Source organism: Astatotilapia calliptera, chromosome 6 (genome assembly GCF_964374335.1).
Source record: "Astatotilapia calliptera chromosome 6, fAstCal68.1, whole genome shotgun sequence".
NCBI classification, from domain to species: Eukaryota; Metazoa; Chordata; class Actinopteri; order Cichliformes; family Cichlidae; genus Astatotilapia; species Astatotilapia calliptera.
In genome coordinates this window covers 14,818,161-14,839,075 of record NC_137427.1, presented here as the reverse complement: position 1 = coordinate 14,839,075, position 20,915 = coordinate 14,818,161, and the positions used below count along the sequence as shown (strand labels likewise).

The window sequence follows — 20,915 nt, the reverse complement described above, 5'->3', positions numbered from 1 at the left end:
GAGGGGATATAATCGATGGGTCGCCATGTTCCCTTGTACTCGATTAAACATCAGCTTGTCATCTCCTCATTTCTCTGCAGCTCAGGATTAGAGCATGTACACACACCAACTTCTGTCCCTACTTATCTGAAGCTTTTAGCCAAGAGAAGAGCTTTTTTTGGACAGACCCACAAATGCAGCTCTTCTTCATTAATATTCTTTCAGTGCTTTGTGCTGCAGTGCGCTGCTGTAGTCAGAAACGCTGCGTTTAAAGCACAGGTACAGAAACATAACCACCGAGTGCGACTGCGTTGGTCAGGCAGCTGTTAAAAGTGTCCTGTTGGTATCAAAGTATAATCCACTTAACATGTGTAACTGTAATTTTAATCCACCGTACACCTTGTAACTGGATTATGTCATTTACACTCTGTTCCTTAATTCTGCTAGGGAGCTGCATGCCCCCGCGGTGGTAGCGACGACTCTCCAGGAAGAGGTGAAGTTGAGGAGGAGGGACGGCGCTGCCATCCCATCGAGCAACGCGTTACAAAAGTGATAAAGCAAAAACATTTTCCCCTCCTGATACTGTTATCTCTCAGCAGAGAGGATCGCCTGGGCTTACAGCTCTGGTAGAAGCTGCTTTAACCACCAATGAGCTACATGCACCCAGTTTTGTCTTACCCTTGATTTAACTGTATGTTTGTGTTCAGCATCAACACACATGAAACATTAGAAACCTAAACCTTCGAGTTCCTTTTTTTATTTAAAATGCGTGAGTTGTACTGATGTCTAAAAATACAAATGGTCACCATCTTACAGTCTACGTCTCTTACTGCCTAAATGAGTGATTTAGGCAGTAATTGAGGAACTAAAGGGAGATAAAAAATAAAAAACCATATATTACACCTTTTTTTGGCTGATCTTAAGTGCTCTTGTTTCATCCAGCAGTGTCTTGGTTGACCTTTGCATTACTTACTCTCTTTTACCATGTGTGTAAGAAAGAGAAAGACTTAAAGGGAGGTAGGGGAAGGGGCAAAACAGCGAGGACAGAGAAAGAGAAAAGACGAGGAGAATCATATACAGTAAACACTGGACAGCCTGGTATCCCCGCTCCAAGTATCTAGATTTTGTCTTCACAGTTATTTGAGCCATACCTGGCCTAGCCCCTTACCTTTCCTTGGAAAACCCTACATAGACCAAGCAACCCCTAACAACACAGCTACTGGGGCCAGTAGATGAGGTGTTTTGGGTGTGTCCTGGAGGGGATCTGGGGACAGAGCCAAAACACGATGGAAGGACTTTGTCTCTCAGAGAGCTTGGGATCGCATCAGTGTCCTGCAGGAAAGGTCAGGACGTCACTGCTCAGACTAACAGCAGAAACTGAAATCAGTGGAATCAGAGGAGTTTGTGTGTTATGTATCTGTGTGATAAATAGTGAAGCTAAATGAAAATAAAACTGAAGTTGTCATTTTTGGCAACTTCAATCACATCGATAGCACTCTGGGCCCCCTTTCCTCCTATTGTAAAACACATGTAAAAAACCTCGGTGTCTACATTGATGGTTCTTTTAAATTGAATAAGCAGGTGAGTGCAGTAGTTCAGTCCTGCTTCTTTCAGTTAAGACAGCTAGCCAAGGTAAAGCCATACCTCCCGGCTAACGTCTTTGAACGTGTTATTCACCTTTTCCTTACTTGCAGATTGGACTACTGCAATTCATTGTATTTTGGTCTAGACCAGGCCATCATCCATCGTCTTCAGATGGTCCAAAATGCTTTTAGCTTCTTTACACTGGCTTCCTGTCTCCTACAATTTAAACTTTTACTTTTTGTTTTTAAGTCACTTAACGCCCGAGCCCCTCCTTACCTGTCTGAGCTCCTCTCTGCTTATGCTCCAGGAAAAACCATGAGGTCTAGCTCAAAATTGATGCTGTCTATCCCACAGACTAATCTCAAATCTCGTGGTGATAGAGCCTTCTCCGTGGCAGGTCCCAGACTTTGGAATAGTCTCCCCCTAAATATTAGATCTGCACAAACACTTGAGCAATTTAAATCACAATCGCTGTTTGAAATGTGCTATATAAATAAACTTGACCTTGACCTTAAAATAAGTCAGAAGCCAAGTACTAATGAAAGGTCACAGCTACTAAACTAATGATGCAGAATTAAGATGATTCCAGTGTACAGTAGCTTGAAAAACAACATTATTAAACTTGGATGTTGATAGAAAAACGTGACCCTTGCAGAAATACTGATGTTCGCAAAAAAGTAAAAGACAACTTTTAAGTTTTAAGCACAATTTGCTCAGGTTTGTGAATTTACTCTCACATCTGATTTTTCTGCAGAGCAATCTGGTGAGCATTAATTTAGCACAAAAAACAAACAAACGAACAAAAAAAAAAAAAACAAAACCTTAAAGAAATCCTCCACATTAGCAGTGAAGCGATGATATCTCCTTAAGGAGCAGAAAGAGTTTGACAGCTTTAAGGTTTGTTTGGAGGTCAAATTAAAATGAGGCAGCGCTGTGACTTTGTGAAATCTGAATCTGAAAGCAGATGAAGGAGGAAGGTTCCTCCTCGTTACTCACATGATGCACACAACTCCTCGAGGCACCTTGAAATCAAAGCTGTGTCTCTGCACCACTGCTGCTGTGGTGATTTATGCATTTCTTCCAAAGCCACAGGTTCACACACACATGCGCACTAATTAAAACTGGACTTTGACACGCTGAGTGAATCGCATATCTCTTGACATTACCGGTAACACACACACACACACACACACATGCACACACACACGGCTGATTACCCTGCTACACCGATGGGTCACAGCAAAGCACTTGACTGTTGCTATGGCTCATATAGAGATGAGGAGGAGGGAGGCGGTATGATGAGGTGGTGGGCACAGACTCCGACAACAAAAAGGGAAAAAATAAATAAATAAATAAAAAATGTTTGTGTGTGGTACTTGCCTCGGAAAAAAGAAGAGCAGCAACCTTGGTTGTCTCTTCATCCATGCTTTTAGGGCAGAAGTGGCCAGATTGATAACAAGAATCGATGGAGGCTTTGATTTTCCAGCCTGATTTGCACGAGTCATTATTCAGGTGCGGCACAAAGATGGAGAGGAAGATGGATGCTGCAGAGAACTGCAGCTTGGGGGCCACGCCTGCTCTCTGACAGACAGCTTTCTATACCGGGCTCACTTCTCCTTCACTCTGTTGTCCATACAAAGAAGACACCCGAGCCACAAACACGGGCGCATTCAGTAGTAACAGGTAACATTTCTCTCCACACACGGCTAACTTCACTGAATATGAAGCCAGAAGGTGAAATTCCACCCACAGATGCTGCTAAAAATCTGTGATAATGAAGGTGCGACGTAGCACAGCTACATCCTGCACCTCCGCCTTCAGCCACAGGCAAACTATGCTTCAGCTCAGTGGCGTTTGGGAGAAAAATCGAAAAAAGTAATTTGCAGTTTTGAAAGAAGAGACAAACAAACTGTAAAAGAGCAAGTGAGGCCTTCTGGGTTACGTGGATCCTGTGAGAACTGCGCTCTGGGTGGCTGCCGAGTTGTTTTTATGTGAATGACTTCAATGATTTGTAAGTGCACAAAGAGTTGGCTGAAACTGGTTTAAAAGCAGTGTGTTAGCATACTCAGTAACTGAGTAAGCCAAGTTCTACAATTCAGGTAATCTGTTGCAGAGCTACTATAGGTTCACATTTCATAGTTCCTGCTTGTTCTGAGCTAGATAGGTACAAGGTACAAGACTGTGTGAAGAACTACTTTTTTTTTTTTTTTTCCACAGTTAAAAACTGCTCATCCCAGAATGCATTGCAATTCTAGACATACGCAGACACTCACTCTGGATGAACTTCTTGAATTTGAACCTATTAATCATCCCGTTGTTGTATAATTTTTTTGTATATATTTTATCCTTGTTATCAATGTAGCACAGTGCTTCATGCTCTACAGCAATCACCACTCTCGCCACTTCTGAAGTTTACCGTTTATTAAGCTACCTGTCTTCACAGGTAGAAACATTTCCATGGTAACAGAGACTTCCACCAATCACAGATGTGGTTTCAATTTAGGACTGTGGGCACGGTAGTTCTTTTCCGCGACTTTTCCGGGGGGTGAGGGGGGGTGAGGGGGAGTCTGCTTTGGATGCTTAAAATATTATGGCTCGTAATCAAAATCCCTATGTGGAATCTCAATGGGATTATTACCTCACTGCATGCTGGACTATTTGTGAGCAGCAAGATTTCAGAAGTCCAGAAGAGGTATTAACTTTTCTCAATCATGTAGACATCCAAGTATCAAACAAACCAGATACACCAAAACCTCACGTAAAGGTTGGGATGACCATTGAGAAAGACTAAGCTCGTTCACATCAAACACGACATGAACTAAAGAGGTGAACTGATGCAAATCCACATCCATGCAAGTTAAAAACGTTTCAGGCAAAGCCAGTACACTCAGATGCAAATGTACAGTAGGTCCGTCAGGACGATGTAAATTACATGTGCAAGCTAATTAAAAAAAAAAAAAAAAAAAAAAAAAAAATGTATTGAAAGTTTTATTTATTTGTGACTCAAAAATACTTAAATGACTTTGCTAAGCAGGTCGCCCTGATAATAACAGACCTACATGCACGGGCAGAGCTTCGCCCCATGCAGTAGCTGAATCAAAAGCTAAATTAGCTCATATATCAAAAGTTTTACAATTCAATCAAAAATTAAATGCATAAAAACACGAGCTGTGTTGTGAGTAGTTTCATGATGTTGAGCTGACTCATCACAGTCAGTCTTTGAGTGGTGCTGCAGTCTTTTCTCACTTGTTGCATTTAACAGTGCACCAACAGCATTTGTCCACTTTCAAAAACTGATCGTTAGTTTATATAATTTATTAATTAATTAGTAATTAATTAAGACTTCACAGTAGAATGGAACAATGTCAGAGTCTGCACTGTGGGTCTGCTGAAGCTGATTATGGATAAAACTGAAACGTGTCCGTGTTGAGTTAATGTGAACAGCCTCTGGATCAGATATGTGTGGTGTAGAAGCGACTGATGTAACCGTCTCAAAGGAAACAGGGTCATATAAAACATTTTAGATGTTGTTTGTAGCATCTTTTCAGAGCCTGATGGTTTATGTTCATAACTAGGGCTGAGCATTTAATCTGTTTTCACCTTCAATTACAACTTTGGTTCCCAATGACTTACAGATTACTGTGATCCCAATGATTTACTGATCATCAAACCTGTTGCCATAACAACAAGCCAATGTTTGTATACACTACGGTTTTGTGACTGTAACCATTGCGTTACACTGACAGTTTTCCTACCATTTTTGTGTCTTTTAAAAGCCAATTTCATTCTGTGCTGTTATAACAGTCACCAAATTCTATTTGTTTTTATCTTTCAGCAAAGACAAAGTACCTTAATCTTTGACACAGTTTGCCAGTTCTTCTGCCAAGCGCGTCTCTATTAAGCATCTAAACATAATGACACGATGAGTCAGCGTGGGATCACTGGTTTCATTTTCATCAACGCCACTGATTAAAATCTCATAGGACTCAGAAAAAACATTATGATAAATTTCCACTCATTTTACATTTATGTAAATATTTTGTGATGTCCTCCTAATGAAGTAGCCACAGACATAGCATTAGCTAATGTCCTGCTCCACCACGTTGTCTACTAATCAAAAGGTTGATAGTTTAATCCCCATGTCGAAGTATCCTTGGGTAAGATGCTGAACCCCGAGTTGCCCCTGATGCATCCATCAGAGTGTGGGTATGTGAATCTTAGGCTTGTATGAATGCATGCGATTGTGCGTGAATGAGGCTTATAATAACTTTGCGAATGTGTTAAAAGTTAAAACAGCTCTGCAGACATTAACTTGACAGCTGGCGTATGTAAAGGGGCTATGAAAAGAATTCTAATAATAACTGTGATACACACCAACTAACTGCTAAACACTACACAGGCTGCTACTAATTCAGCACTAATTACAATACCGTTAGGAGACCCTTTGAACTTGTGTGGGTTGGTTTGTACACATTAAAGCCTCTCGCTCTCACACTAGTCTGAAGAACTGCTGTCACAGCTTTGTGATTGGCTGTCTGATGCTGCACAATGAGGTTCTCACATCAGACACTGATTCTGCAAGGATGGTGATCTTAAAATAAAGTAAATACAGTAATCCTGAGTTTATTTAAAAGTGATGAAGCAAAAAAAAAAAATAAATAAAATAAAATAAAATAAAAAAAACAGATCAATGATTAGTCTTTGCAGTTTTGTTTATAAGGCAATAAACTGCATCACCAATAAATCCTCACACCCTGATAACCCTTCTTGCTGCTGCAGGACAGCCTAGCTGAAGCCTATTGATTTGGACACAGGAAGGGTGCACGGCTCTATTAAAAACAGAGAAGGCACAAATCCTTTTACCGATGAAGACCACAGGGGATCGACAGAAGGACTAATAGCACAGTATCTATTATAGAGCAATCTCCTTGCTGTGTAATTTGAGAGATGAAACAAAAAAAAAACCCAACAAGGAGCACTAAGAGCCGCAAGACAGCACTGTACTGTATATCAGCAGGGAAATGAGTAGCAAAAAGAAAAAGAAGAAAATGCAGTCACAAAAAGGTGGAGAATAGAAGATGGAGACAGGAAGAGGGTGGTGGAGGATACTCGAGAGTCAATCATTAAGACAAAGAAATGGATGTGGGGAAAAAGAAAAGAAAAAAACGTCAGGAGAGAAGATGCCGAAGGGGAGGAGGGCGCAAGGAGCTGGAGACAGGGTGTGACGGGGAGAAAATGAGGATGAGCTGTGAACGTGGTACAGACGAGAAAGCAGCCAGCCCAACAAGTGGGAGATCGAGACAAGTCCCAGGAGAGAGACAGAGAGTGAGGAAACCAGAAAAAGCAGGAGCCAGAAATAGACAAGAGTGCAGCAAAAACAGCAGATAGTAAAATGGAAATACAAAGGGGAAGAGCGAGCGGGAGAAAGTAGACTGTCTCCCCACTGGGCAGGACCAACACTGCAGAGGAAAACAGAGAGGATGGGAAGATGAAGGAGGGAGAGAGAGTGAGGAGGAAAGGAGGCTGGCTCTTTAAGCAAGGCAAGTCACCTCAGAGTGCAGCTATTCCTGTGTGTGTGTGTGTGTGTGTGTGTGTGTGTGTGTGTGTGTGTGTGTGTGTGTGTGTGTGTGTGTGTGTGTGTGTGTGTGTGTGTGTGTGTGTGTGTGTGTTCCATTATCCCATCCAGTCAGCACCACATTACATCAACAGTCTCTAACACGTCTCTGTCAGGACGCTGGCTACGGCTGTATGAAGGAAAAGAAATATCGATACAAAATTTAAACAAAAATAATAAAGAGCGAACAGGTCCAAAACATATTAAAAATGTAAAGAAACTAGTGTGGTAGTCTAAAAACTAGACTTTTATTACAAACCCTTGAAGTGGACCTTTGGTGTATATTTCCAGGGGGTTTCTTGGACTCAGTAAGAGTAGCTTTGCATGATTCACAAATCAAAATACTCCTCATTTGTCTTATTTTGAGCCTTTTAGAACAAACCCTTTTAGCTTCTCTGCCTTTACAGTCAGTCTCCATAATCAGCCCTCACTGATTGGCTGCCCCTAATGAAACAGAACGTTTGGTGGGTATGAGGACATCCACTCTTGACATCATACATATAAAAAAAAAAAAAGAATTTAAAAAGTCTGAGCTTTTAGCGCATAGTTGAACACGCACTAATAATTAAACTACTTCGTATCAATATGAGTAACCATACAAGTGAGGCTGAAATCAGAGAGAAGCACATTAGCTCTACCTTAAAAAAAATGAAAGAAATGAGTCACAATAACAAGCGCTGCAGTGAACATGACGTTATTCTGTCCATTTAACTGCGTCAGAGCATGTAAACACCAGATTATATGAAAATCACATCCCACAACAGCTGATTTTATTCAGAATGAAAAAGCTGTGAATGCAGCTGCTGTTAATGAGAAGGTGGAGAAGGTGAAGGAGGTGGTGGGAGGTGGGGGAGATGAGGAGAACGCAGGGGAGCGAGAGAAATGAAGAAGGGTGGGATGGAGATAAAGACACGTTTGAAAAAAGAAAACAAAAAAAAAAAACAACTCTCAGACACAACAGGCACCTTTTATCCTTTAAAATCATCAGAACTGATGATTTTATGTCTAAATGAACACTTTAGTCACTTTTCTGTAAAAGCTTGAACGACAAGTCTGACAAGTCGTGATGAGGAACACGCATGTTTCACTTTCAAGTTTGAACGCGGTGCTGACAACAGTGGAATTAATGCAGGGATTAAGGTTCCTGTCTGCGCTCGTCTCTCGTGCAAGCATGTCTGCTCACTGTAGACACGGCAGACAGGAAACAAAATTCATCTCCCGGGTTACAGTAAGAAAACCGTGACCTCATACATTACACATCAGTTGGTGTTCTATGCATCTGTTAACCAAGCAGCAGAGAAGGCTAACGTTAGCCCCACTCAAACTAATCTGAGATCAGACTTCAGTTAAAACCGAATGTAACCAACGGCTTAAACGGTTCTTTGATTTACACCATATTAGTACAGACAGTGTTTAACCTCATCCATTAGACTACTCAGGTTTGACTGTTTCATGACTTTAGACTAGTGAGCTAGTCTGATTTTACTCCCTGTCCTGGTCGTGGGCAGGTCTGAATACCTGCTGGACATCTAGTTTAACCAGCTCGGTCTGACAACATCTCAGTGAAAATGAAGTTTAATGTAGGCTGTGTCAGAATAAACTGGCACTGCACCAGAGCAATGTGTAACCAAATTCCCAACAGGCAACATGGACTTTAACCAGCAGGAACAGATGGCTGCTGGTGCCACGATTAGCCAAAGTCTGCAAATTAACACAGCACCAATGTTTACCCACATTTTAAAAGGTCGATTTAAAAAAAAAACAAAAAACTAAATTGCCCAAACCCTCATACAGTCTGTAACAACTTGGATGTAGCTTAAATGGAAGGAGGATAACAGAGCAAGATGATCCACGAGGCCTGAAGTCTTCAGAGAGCACAGCAGATTCACAGCTTGTCCCGTCCATTTCACACTTTAACAACAAACTGGTTGCACTCTAAAAGCCATGACCCCCGAGGAGGAGGTCTAAAAGGTGAAAAAGAAAAACATCAGACATATCCTTCCTTTACCTGCTGAGCAGCTTCATCACAACCTACCTAGACATCCTCCATGTCTGTCTGCGTTTTCATGATTGCTCTGATGGATAAGACAACAAAGCAAAGTCACCGCGCATTTAGCAGCATCGTAGTCGTGTGCCGTCTAGAGCACCATCAAATGCTGTCAAATCAATAAACTATCACACACTCAGTACAGCATGAGCTGCACTCGCTGCTCGTGTGTTTATGGGTAATTGATGGTTGAAAACAGCAGCCGAGGAGTCCTCAAAGTTATTGCTTCGTGTCTATTTATTTTTGACATTTCGACGCAATAGTACACGGACTGATTTGCATTTTATTTAAAACTGGTTAGAAGTTTTTCCCCCATTTTCTTCCCCCTGTTATCATACAGTTAAGTTGTCTTTCCTTCAGCATGCACAGCACTTTGTTCATTTTAAAATGTGCTTGTGAATAAACGTAATAAACTTGAACTACTTTAGTGTAACAGTAACGCACAAAATGACAGTTTCAAAGAAAAAAAATGAGAAGTTTCTGATTTATTTTTCCCCGAACAATTCAAACAAGACAGCAAGTTTACTAAACATGATTTAATGTTGACGAGCAACATTTTCAGATTTTGCTGCAGCATGTACAGTCAGCATTAAAGAAAAAGAACTTCATGCAATTTTAGGAGGATTTCTTCAGGTGTGATGAGCAGCTGCAGTGCAGCGCTGCAGCTGCTTCACTGTTCTTCGAGGAAGCGTACAGTACGGTGGCTGGTGCCCTGCCCCTCGTCTGTTTGTTTCCCTGCCTGGCACCTGCACAAACCATAACCAAGGCTCTGGGCTCCAAAGCTCCGTTGGGCGGGCCTTGGCAACAGCTTCGTGTCCCAGATTACGCCAACGTCTGCCAGCCTACCACGAGCACCTGCGGGAGGCTTCTGAGCAAACTCCACTGACGGATGCATACAGTCATCTGATGGGTATTAGTGCTGAGCAGTGTGCGACATCCGAGTAGCTGTTTTGACAATCGGCAACACTCAGGTGACCTTTAAAAGACATAAGACCACAGCTCTGAAGGACTTAATCAAATTCTACTGATCCTACTTTTTTAATTTTTAAAAACAAAAACGTTTGATTAAATCCAACTTGAATTGCGGCAGGTTAAACACAGAGGAACTGGCAGAATAAATGATTTAGGTTTTAAACAAGCTGAGCAGACTAAACAAGTGGAGATAAGCAATGTGATTAATATCATCCGCTCAGTCCAGACAGTAACTGTGTTTGCTGCTTTATCAACTAATCAAGCTTAATCAATAAGGACGACACACGCAGTCTGACACCACAGCGAAGTGAATGAACACTCAATTTTTCCTTTGTGTGTACTGTGATGTATTGCGCGATCATCCTGCAGTCAGACTGGACTTAAAATATTTGTGTAATCCAACACAGTGTCATTTTCGGCTATGTAAGAAACAAACAGGGAGGCATCCACACAAACCCCTTCCTGCAACCACAGGAGTCGTTGTCTGCTGGCCTGCTTAGGAAAAATGCAAATGTAAGACACTTTGCACCATCTCCACTTTTCAGACCCTTTAGTTAGAGCCATCCTTTATATACAGTCTATGAATGCAAGCCATGTTATCGTTAGATAACTGAGCTAAAAATGCACCACAAGTTTGGTAACTTGAATAAGCAGAGGTGAAGCCAAACACACACAGGCTGTCCATCGACCTGTCAGTCAGAGCAGCCACACCCCAGGAATAAAATTTCAAGCCTCTTCGTACAGCTGTTATAAAGTGATAGAACTGTGGTAAAGACTAGAACATGGACCCTCTCATTCAGACCTCCACCACTGGCGTCATTTTTAGCCACAAACATTACTGCTTGCTTGCCATGTAATGAGTGTTTGTATAATTTGTATCATTACATTACTAATTCCCACCCCTAAAGCTAATCACACCTATTCTACTCGGTCAGATTACTCTGTGCATTTCTTGAAATACTGTCCTCGGTGATCGATTTACAGTCACTTTGTTTAGCCTCCACGTGTTTAACAGAAGAACCAGAAATAAAAAAAATAAAAATACAGCCCGACCTCGTGTTTTAAACGCATTTCAGCAGTAAGATGATCTCTTCAAGTGCTCGGCAGCGCTGCAGCTAAAATGCTTTTGAAGAGGCGAGGGCTCGATGGGACTAAAAGCAATGTATGTGATCATGACCAGAAGATGGATAAGAGGTGAAAGAAAACCGTGTGGTGCAGTGGCCCGAGTGTAAATCAGCAGTCAGCCCACACAGTGAAAGACATGTTTCTATTGTGTAGGTCAGCTGGGGGGGTTGACCACACTTGTGTAGCTGGATGGATGGGGGCAGGGTGGAGGGCCAGGTTGACAGATGGGAGTCACCCTGCGGTTACAGCATTCAGCTCTTCCTCCCACTTGAAATTTTGATGGATTTTCCCCCCATTTGCTGCAAACAAGAGCAATAAACCTGTTGTTCACACAAGAATTTAAACTAATTAAACTACAAGCCTGAGAGACAAACAGACTGATGGCTGCCATCACTGTTTCCATGCTAAGGATAGCATACAGTGAATATAACCCCCGCCCATGTAGGGGTGTTCATGATTTCCTAATAACAAAATAGTCATCTTATTATCAAAAAAACAAAACAAAAAACAAATAGCTTATGTAACTATGATTTCTCTTATACATTTGCATTTTCTTCCATCCAGCAACTAGTATGACGTAACACAAATCTGCTATAAACTAGCAGGAGTCAGATCAGCAGATCTTTTCCAGTGAGATCCAAAATTTTTAATTTTATTAATTACAAACTAAGCTCTACATTATCAGGCTTGAACCCATGCTAAACATGCTTGAATGTACTGTATGTTGGGATATGTACACTTATTCCTTTTCATGTACTTTGTTAAAAATTGCTATTCACTCAGGACCTGCACGATTTTTCAAAATTCCAGGTTTCACCAGACTGGCGTGTTTTAACAGCACCACATAGTGACTGTGGTACAGGAAAATTGGAGTTGTGGTACAAAACTGCAGAACTGTTCCCCCCGTAGACCAAACAGAAGAAACCTGCACAGACGGACTGCTACAGCTGCCAAAAGGTTCTGTGTGCAAGTCACAAGTCTACCAAAACTATTCAGTAATTTGAGAGCACTTTGAGTTGAAGGACAATCCAAAGAAAAGGTTCCCATATAAACGCAGCATCAAGCTTCCCTAAATAACTTGCTCAGCAGTGCCTTTAAAACAAACAGAAAAAAAGAAAAACCTTCCAGCACGATGAAAAGGCAAAAATAAATGCAGTAAGACCTGGAGTCTCCCTATTCACCGGGATTTATTTATGTCTATTGATCCAGAACTTCCTGTTTCAGTTGCAACATAACGATAATGGCTTAGCATAAGCGACAAAATGCTAATGTTTTATTTCCTCATTTCACCGTGGGGTCAAGCACTGCGAGCAGCCGAGTGGAATTTATTAATCACAAATCAGATCAGTCTGATTTGTATTCAGAGCAGTGAACCTTAATGAATGCATAATGCTGCTAACTCGAGGGCATTGTAACGGGCAAGAGCAGCGAAAGTGGGAGCTCATCATATGACAGCACGCCAAGAAAGCCCTGACAATTCAACTGACTCTGAGAGCAGAAGGTGGGATGAAACCATTCCCAGGGTACAGAAAAAGCCTGCACATTACCATAACAGCCACCTGGGACTAAACTGTCAGCATGTCTCATTTCCAGTCAACATTTTTATTTTTTTTAAAATTCACTTTCTCATGGTGTAATTCACTATTTCAGTGAGGTTGGTCTGAGCATGATGGGCTGATGTTAATTAATGACCCATGACAAAAATTCAGCACGCTGTCTGAAAGTGGAAGCAGACTCCATCGTATGAAGTTTTAGCGCCACGAAAAGGGAAATGCCATTTCCTTCCTCAGAGAGAACAATTCCACCTACCTGAATTAAAAGTCACCAAAGATCAGAAAGCACACGTTTTGGTTGGTGCTCTTGGATGGATACATCATATCCATTGCTTACATTTCCCAGAGCTGCTGGACTGCAGTTTGTTGGAATTTCCTGCTGATTTTCAGATTCAAGCACGTTCCTGAACATCCCGGCTCTGTTTGAATGGTCAGGAGACCAAAAACTGTAATCGCCAGTAGAGTTTGTGTCTTCCGACATGTCCAGAGAGACGGTCTTGGCGGAAACACTCAAAAAGCACCACCTGGTGGTGGTGATGTGGTCAGGTATGTATAGTTGGTATATGGTGTCATAGGTTTGACAACACGGAAGATGAGGTCATCCATTATTTAGGTCAATTATTGCTATTGTTATGTTTTAGGACATAGGGTATTTTCTGCACTATGAGGCACTTAAAATCCTTTAATTTTCCTTATGTATGAATTCTGGTTGTGCTTACTGACCTCGAACCGATTTTATGTGGTACAAAAATCTGTCAGCAAATGTTTTAGTGCGACTTTGGTAAGATAGGAAGCCGCACCGCTTGATGGATTGTCGGAGCTACCGTAATCAGGAGCCTCGCAGAGTAATCAGGGTCCAAAACTCCATCCTCTTCAGGTCCTGAAGTCGAACGAACACTGCCGCATCTTTGAAAGTTAAAAACTGTCTAAATTCTTTCATCTGTAATAAAATGATCAGTGTTGCTGCTTTACCAGGTGTAACAATTAAGTTTAACATCCAGACATCCATGAAAACAGAATTTATTAAATTTAACGGAGTTAAAAGTTAGCAGGAAGTTAGCTCGCTAGTTTCCACCTAAACATGATATACCATGTCCTGACAGAGATTTCTGAAAAAATTAAAACGTACAGCTCTGCTATCACTTCCAACATAAATGAAGACCGAAAACTAAACAGCAGTGGCTTTTTAGGGTTACTGAAGTTGGGCTAGCTGGTATATAATGATGTGCTACGTGATTACCAGCGTCACAGCTATGTTAGCATAACAAACACAGTGAAGCTAGAAGATGAACGCTAACTTTTTTCCACTCGATCCAATGGTTGGGGACAAATGCAATCGCATGGCAGGATGCTGTAAACTTCAGTCAGGAGAACAACTGAGATAATCCATCCACAATACGAGGTTAGTGATTAATATACTGCAACAACATGGGAATAGAGCAGCTGCGAGAGAATTCCACATTAATTAATCAATGGTACGGAAGTGGAGGAAGCAAGAAGAATGAGTTTCGTAAAGTTTGACTTATCTGACCGTTTTGTTTCACTTAATGCCCCTTATAATCCTGTGCGCCTTATGGCCCGAAAAATACGGTACCGGTAATTTAACATCTGTGAGTAATACATAAACTGACAATCACATAAAAGTAATCATAAATTAAATCATATAACAACAGTTGTTTTTCTTGTGCAATTGAATGGTTTTATTGGCTTGACATTGCACAACAACTCAAAGTTTATGGCGTCGAGAGCTGCTAACGCTCTGACCGCTGCTAACGCTCTGACCGCGACAACCTCTTTAACATCAGCAGCACAGCTTCTCATATTGTCCCCACCCTTCACCATATTAGATATTGGGCAGGCTTAAAAGTAAACACGGATGTTCTCAGATGTTTAGCGCACCGCCAAATAGCTATTTAAATGTACACTGATGTCGCTGGTGCATTTTTAAATAAATAAAGTAACACCGAACATGTCGTACACGATGCATGTTCACACCACAAGCTCAGCAAGCTTGCCGTTTCATTTTCACTGTTCCTTCCTCGATGTGCATTATACTAAAAATCAATGGGACCGTGTTGTAACGTCAGTCAGGAGGGTGACCACAAAGCCCAGATAGAGTTTTTAAAGAGTCTGCAACATGCAGATAAGCTCATAGTCGTTGATAGTTTTTTATATCAAAAGTAATACCAGTGGCGTACGAGGCTGCTCGATGGGGCACCACGCCTGCTGGCAGATCTTCATTAAACTGACCACTTTGTTTAATCTCATACTGTTTCTGGCAACACTACGTTTGTGTACATTTTAAATCTTTGCGAGGCTTCCTCGTTGTGCAAGCAGAGATTTTAGCATTTCAATCATTTTAACTTTGAACGGTTTCACTTTCATGCGCTAAAATGAAGCAACAAAGAAACTACATTAGACTGATCGCCTTGTATCATTTAGAGTTTGCACATAATGGTCGCAATGTCCAAAATCTTATTTCGCTGTGAAAATGTCTGCTTTATGAAACCCGAGAGTAACTCTAAGCATCACTTTTCTCTCCACTGATCGCTCCTGAGAGAAAACGTGAAGTGAAAATGAGGTGCAGCCTGCAGAAAAAAATAAATAAATAAAAAGTTGAAATTTTGTGCAAACAGCACCTTGAAGATGTGCAACTTTGCATACTGCAGGATGTGATCATGAATGATTGATTAGGATGTAAAACTGTACTCTCAGGATTTATGCAAAATGAGCTTGCTGAGACTGGGCGTGCAGATAAGCACAGGAGAAATCACGAATACGAGACACAATGAAACCCATACATGTGCACATCGACACAGAGGACATGGTGCTGCGTAAACATCAGCGTCATTGTTTAAGGGGCGCGTCGTTCTGCCTTTGTTCTGACTGAGGTCTGAATGACACTCAGACCAGAACTTTTCTCATTTAACTGGAAAGACAAAGCAAGGCAGCGCTGGGCTCTAAAATAGGCTTCTTCTGGTCGCATCCTGTCTCTGAAATGAGTCTGTGTGAGCTTGTTCCAGGCCTGTCCTCCTTTAAACTCTGTGACCCTTTTCCACAAAGCCCAGGAGAACCCCAGAGAAGCTTAGAGGATGCACAGAACAACAGGTTTGCAAAGTCTGCACCTGCTAAAACGTCTTCATTATCTGGTGGTAAAATGGTAAAACTACACAAAGATGTACGCAGCAATTTACATGTCTAACTGAACTGAAGCTGACAAGAGGTTTTAGAAGGCTGAGACTGTAGTTTATACCGATGCAGGTTAGCGACTTTCTGTACCAACATCACATATGTGCTGTCCAGATTCGACTGAATTCAAGGTCTGATACTGAAGCGCTCCACACTGCTGTTCCTCGAGGCTGGCTCCAAAATCCAGTCACTACAGACTTCCATGTTAAAATGTTCAAATGTACAGCATTAAAAAGCATGTTAACTGCCCAGGAGAAAAATGGTTTTAATCTCTGATTTTTTTTTATAATTCATCCAGGGTGGAGTGGGTGGAGACGAGTGTCGCAGGTGATTTGTGACAGAAGAATAGTGGCTAAAGCAAAAGGGAAGGTTTCAAAGATGGCTGTGAGGAGAGAAATAAAGGGAGTCAACCTGGAGGTGGCAGAGTTGAAGATGCTCAGAAGAAATAAGGCTATCAGAGGGACGGCTCTGGTTACGGTTTTGGAGAAGAGGTTAGAGAGGCAGGGCTGAGATGGTTGGACCATGTGCAGAGGAGGGATAGTGGATATATATGACAAAGGATGTTGAGGAGGTTTCATGGATGTAGTGAAGGAGGACATGCAGAGGGCTGATGAGACAGAAGAGGATGCTAGGGATAGAGTGTGATGGAGGCAGATGTGAAGACCCATATAGGGAGCAGCTGAAAGTAGAAGAAGAAAGGATGCTAGAGTTCAGGGCGTGGCCACTTAGACAAATACAGGCAGCAGCTGACTGCACCAGACAGTCAAAGTGTTACGGACCATTTAGATTCCTCTGGTCAATTTTTGTAGAGCTTAAAATCTGAGTGTCTGGCACTGTTACCAGCATTCATGCTTTTGTGTGGTACTCTGTTAATTATTATGAGTGAGAAAAAGGAAAAAAAAGAAAAAAATCAATACAGCATAGTGTCAGTGTATTTTTGCATTGTTATATTGTTTCGATACAGGGGCGCCAAATATGAATATTTCGTTAAATAAATACATTAAATACAAATACTTTGGGAATATTACGACCCAGGGGGTTCAACCTACCTGATGGGTGGCAATCTTTCTACAAGCTGTTGCAGTCTGATTTGGACTGACTGCAATCACTCAGAGAAATCGCCAGAGGTTTGCAAATATTTGCTGTCTACTTTATAAATGCAGACTTTAAACTTCAAAACAAATGAATGGCGTCCAGGAGTCTAAATCTATATTTCATACCTCAATAGCCTTCAGAATTTTAATCAATCACCTTGATATCTCAGTTAAAAGGTATTGATTCATATTGGTTGCACTCCACATAATCGCCCCAGTGTTGAACATACTGGTAGTATCAACAAACTACTGATCAACAATGACAGCTGAATTTTTAACATACAGGTTCACAGTGTCCAACCACCACCAACGAGTGATGTAATTAATTAAAGTTAAAATAATGTCAACTGTACTATTTGGGATGCAAGAGTCTAAATTCTTGGGTGCTGGTTTAGCTCATGGGTAAAGCACCTGACCCATATCAAATCTGCCTGAGGACATTTGCACAGTCTTCCCTGATCTTTGTACCCTTTTTGTACCCTCTTCACTTAACAGCCCCTCCCAAAAAATATAACCTACACTAGGTTTAGTGTCCTTAAGGATGATCCGAAACTATGAATTAATCGAATCTCCAGGCGCTGATGCCCAGACAGGGTGCTGCACCAAAAAGCTCTTTGTGATTGCTGTGGTCACTCGTCCTTTGCAGAGAAGACTGACTTCTTTATTCGCCAAGTGGCAGTGAAACTGAAGAGTGCAACACTTGTGTGTTAATAGCTAATGTTTGCCTTCAAAGTAAAGAGTTACGCCTTTTGAAACATGGTGGTTTCAGCAGTAAGGTACAACTCTTACATTAAAGGTGAGCAGTGTAAATTTCACTAGTGCTCAATGGTTTGTTGGCAAATACGGGCAAGTTGACACCTTCCATGCAAACTACAGGCGACTGCAGCAACCACAAGGAGGTTATTGGCGCAGCATACAGTTTGCAAAAGACAGCAACCTCCAGCAACCACTCTCCATCCAGTCTCTAGGTCTGTGTGAACTAATGCAAAAAACTAATTCAAATCTTCTTGGTAATGTTCCCGACATTTGAAACGACAGAGAAAATACAAAGCACAGTAATCAACAAGATTTGGATTCAAATGACTAAAAGGACACTACAGAACCCCAAGGCATGGAGGTAGATCGAGCAGATAATTGGGTGGAAGCAATTATTGTTAGTGTTAGATATGTAAAACCCTGCTATAGAGGAGCATTAGAAATTATCAGCCATAGACTATAAATTCTCAGTTCAGCATATCTGCACTATCAAAATTATATTAAAATATTAAAATGACCAGCAGCCATAAAAAAAAAAACAAAAACAAAAAAAACTGCAAAAATATGCTCACAATGATGCAAAAGAAGCAGCACGAGTTTGGTTTCAATGTTCTGAACTAATTAAGGTAAATAATAAACGCAATGAAAAGTAAATGTGCTCTAAAGAAATTAAAAATTTCAAATTAAATCCCTGCTGTTCAACTAACTCATTCATTGTGACTGAGCTGGAAAACATCTGCAGCTGATAGAGGGGACAGGGCAACGATTACAGCCTCGTTCTCCTGGTCTGACCTCGGTGCTTGGGATCAGGTTCAACTCAGATATGTATGTTTATATAATAATAAGAGATCTTCTATCACACACAAAGCTTGGTCTCAGGCCAGGTCACACCCAGCTGAGGATCTACACTGAGTCAAGGATGAGCTAATCAATAGGTGTAAGGTGTCTAAGCAGGGAGGTGCACCTGACAGGACCTGTGCAAGACCCTACCTGTCCGGTCAGTGGTGTGTGTGTGTGTTTGGTGTACTAGCAGCGAGCTGGCTGCAGTCAGGTGGATCAACCCTGCTCAACCTGCCGGGACCAGCTGAAATACATGAGGCTACGAGCTAAACTGCTAGCTAGCTTGTGTGCTTGAATGCTAGCCAATTAGCGAGCTAGGCTGCAGGTTTTAGTCTGATGGATCAGGTGAAGCTGATGACTGCTTGGGTAACAAGTCCGCCAATCACCCCCCTCTCCAAAAAACCACAACAGGCAGGTGAAACAAAGCAGTCCTGACGTCAGGCTGAGATAACCACCGACTGCCGGGGTAAACAGTAAGCACGTTAGCAGCTGTGTGGTACCTTTGTCTCCCTGATGTCCTGCTTCGCACCTTCGGGGTACCACTGGACGCGGACAAATCCCCTCCCGAGAGGCCGACTTGGGGTGTCCACGGCGCTCTCAGTGTCCGAACCGCACGGTACTCGTCCGCCTCCTCCACCGCCGCCGCCGTCTCCGCCTCTCCCTCCGCCATCGTCGAGGTCCGAGTCTGAGTTAAAATCCTCCTCGCCGTGGATCATCCGTACGAGGCCAAACCGGACTGAGCCGCGATATCGTCCGGAGACCAGGTCGTGGGAGAAGAGCAGCCGCTGTGAGCCGTCCGCGGTGGGGGAGAGAGCCATGGAAGGAGGCTCGGAGCCCGGGCTGGCTACGGGAGAGGGGCCCGGTGTGGGTGATGATGCCGCTGCTGCTGCGTCTGTCTTGGCCGCTGCATCCGATGCTACGGGCTCCGCCATCGCCGCTGTTGTCAGGGAGCGATGCTGGAGCGCGAGGATGACGGTGGAATAAAAAAAACTGTAACCTGGAAGCAGCGAAGCGCACGTGTTTACGTAGCTACGCGGGCTACGTATGAAGCGCAGTGTGGCAGCGTCATCACGCAGTACCCGCTGTCACCACTGAGGGGCGCCGAGAGCCAGAAACAGGAGCCACCGAGAAAGACCGCAGGCTGTACGTAAAGTATGATTCGTAATCTGCTGATGGGAGACTCTCTAACTTACTCTAATTGTGTACATTTTTATTTTACGCCAATATTTTAATGGTTACATTTCGTTTTCTGCTGTAAATTACTAATATTTATTATTATAAATTTCATCATATTTAGCTATGTTCCCTTTTAAATTATATTTTCCTAAGTAACGATAGTTAAAAAAGACATCTCTCTCTGTGTGTGTGTGTGTGTGTGTGTGTGTGTGTGTGTGTGTGTGTGTGTGTGTGTGTGTGTGTGTGTGTGATCCTTTGTGGATCTTACCTAAATGATTTAATATTGTTGCACAGTGAACGCTATACAAATAAACATGCAGCTCAGTTAACAATAAAAAAAAGTTTTCCTTTATTTATTATTTAACATCTTTCCACAAATATACATCTGAAGTAGCCTGAGTTTATTAATTTTCAGTGCCCCATAATTAAACATCAGTTGTTTGCTTTAAGGATATATCTGTTTTGTTTTAGATTTGGTTTTTGTGGGGATTTTTATGATAATCTTCTCAGTTTCCAAGTTCTCAAAGACATTTACAAAGTAAACCCCATTAGTGTACAGGAGACAGAATATGTGACAGTTTAATCTGTTTTTAAAGGAACAGGTCTATAAATTTGTGAAGACTGAAAACCAGGAAATATTCTTGATGTGACTTGAATATTCCATCCTCTTCTACTTATCTCATTCAGGGTTACCTATCTCAGACAGATTGAGAGGCAGGGAATACTTTGAACAGGTTACTAGATTATCACAAGATTCACACGTAGAGAAAGACAACCATTGACACCTACAGCCACCAAATAACCCAACCCAGGCATGTCTTTGTGACGAAGACATTGTATCCAAAAACAAGCTACAAAAACACAGGGGGGGAAAAAACACGGCATTAACAATATTTAAAACCGTCTCATACCTAAAGACACAGGAGAAAACACAGATAACAGATTATTTATATTTCCTTTGCTGAACAGCACTGTTGCGACTGTCT

At 41.9% G+C, this 20,915-nt stretch overlaps 1 protein-coding gene across 1 annotated transcript in view; it reads right to left on the bottom strand.

Annotated features, from left to right (window-relative positions):
• ube2o (ubiquitin-conjugating enzyme E2O) overlaps positions 1 to 20,540 on the bottom strand; it is a 47,214-nt gene extending 26,674 nt beyond the window's left edge. Inside the window, exon 1 of the mRNA XM_026170475.2 lies at positions 19,254 to 20,540. Coding sequence (XP_026026260.1) covers positions 19,254 to 19,685 — 432 coding nt within the window. The 5' untranslated portion in view covers positions 19,686 to 20,540. The remainder of the gene's footprint in view (positions 1 to 19,253) is intronic.
• Between the last annotated feature and the right edge of the window lie 375 nt (positions 20,541 to 20,915).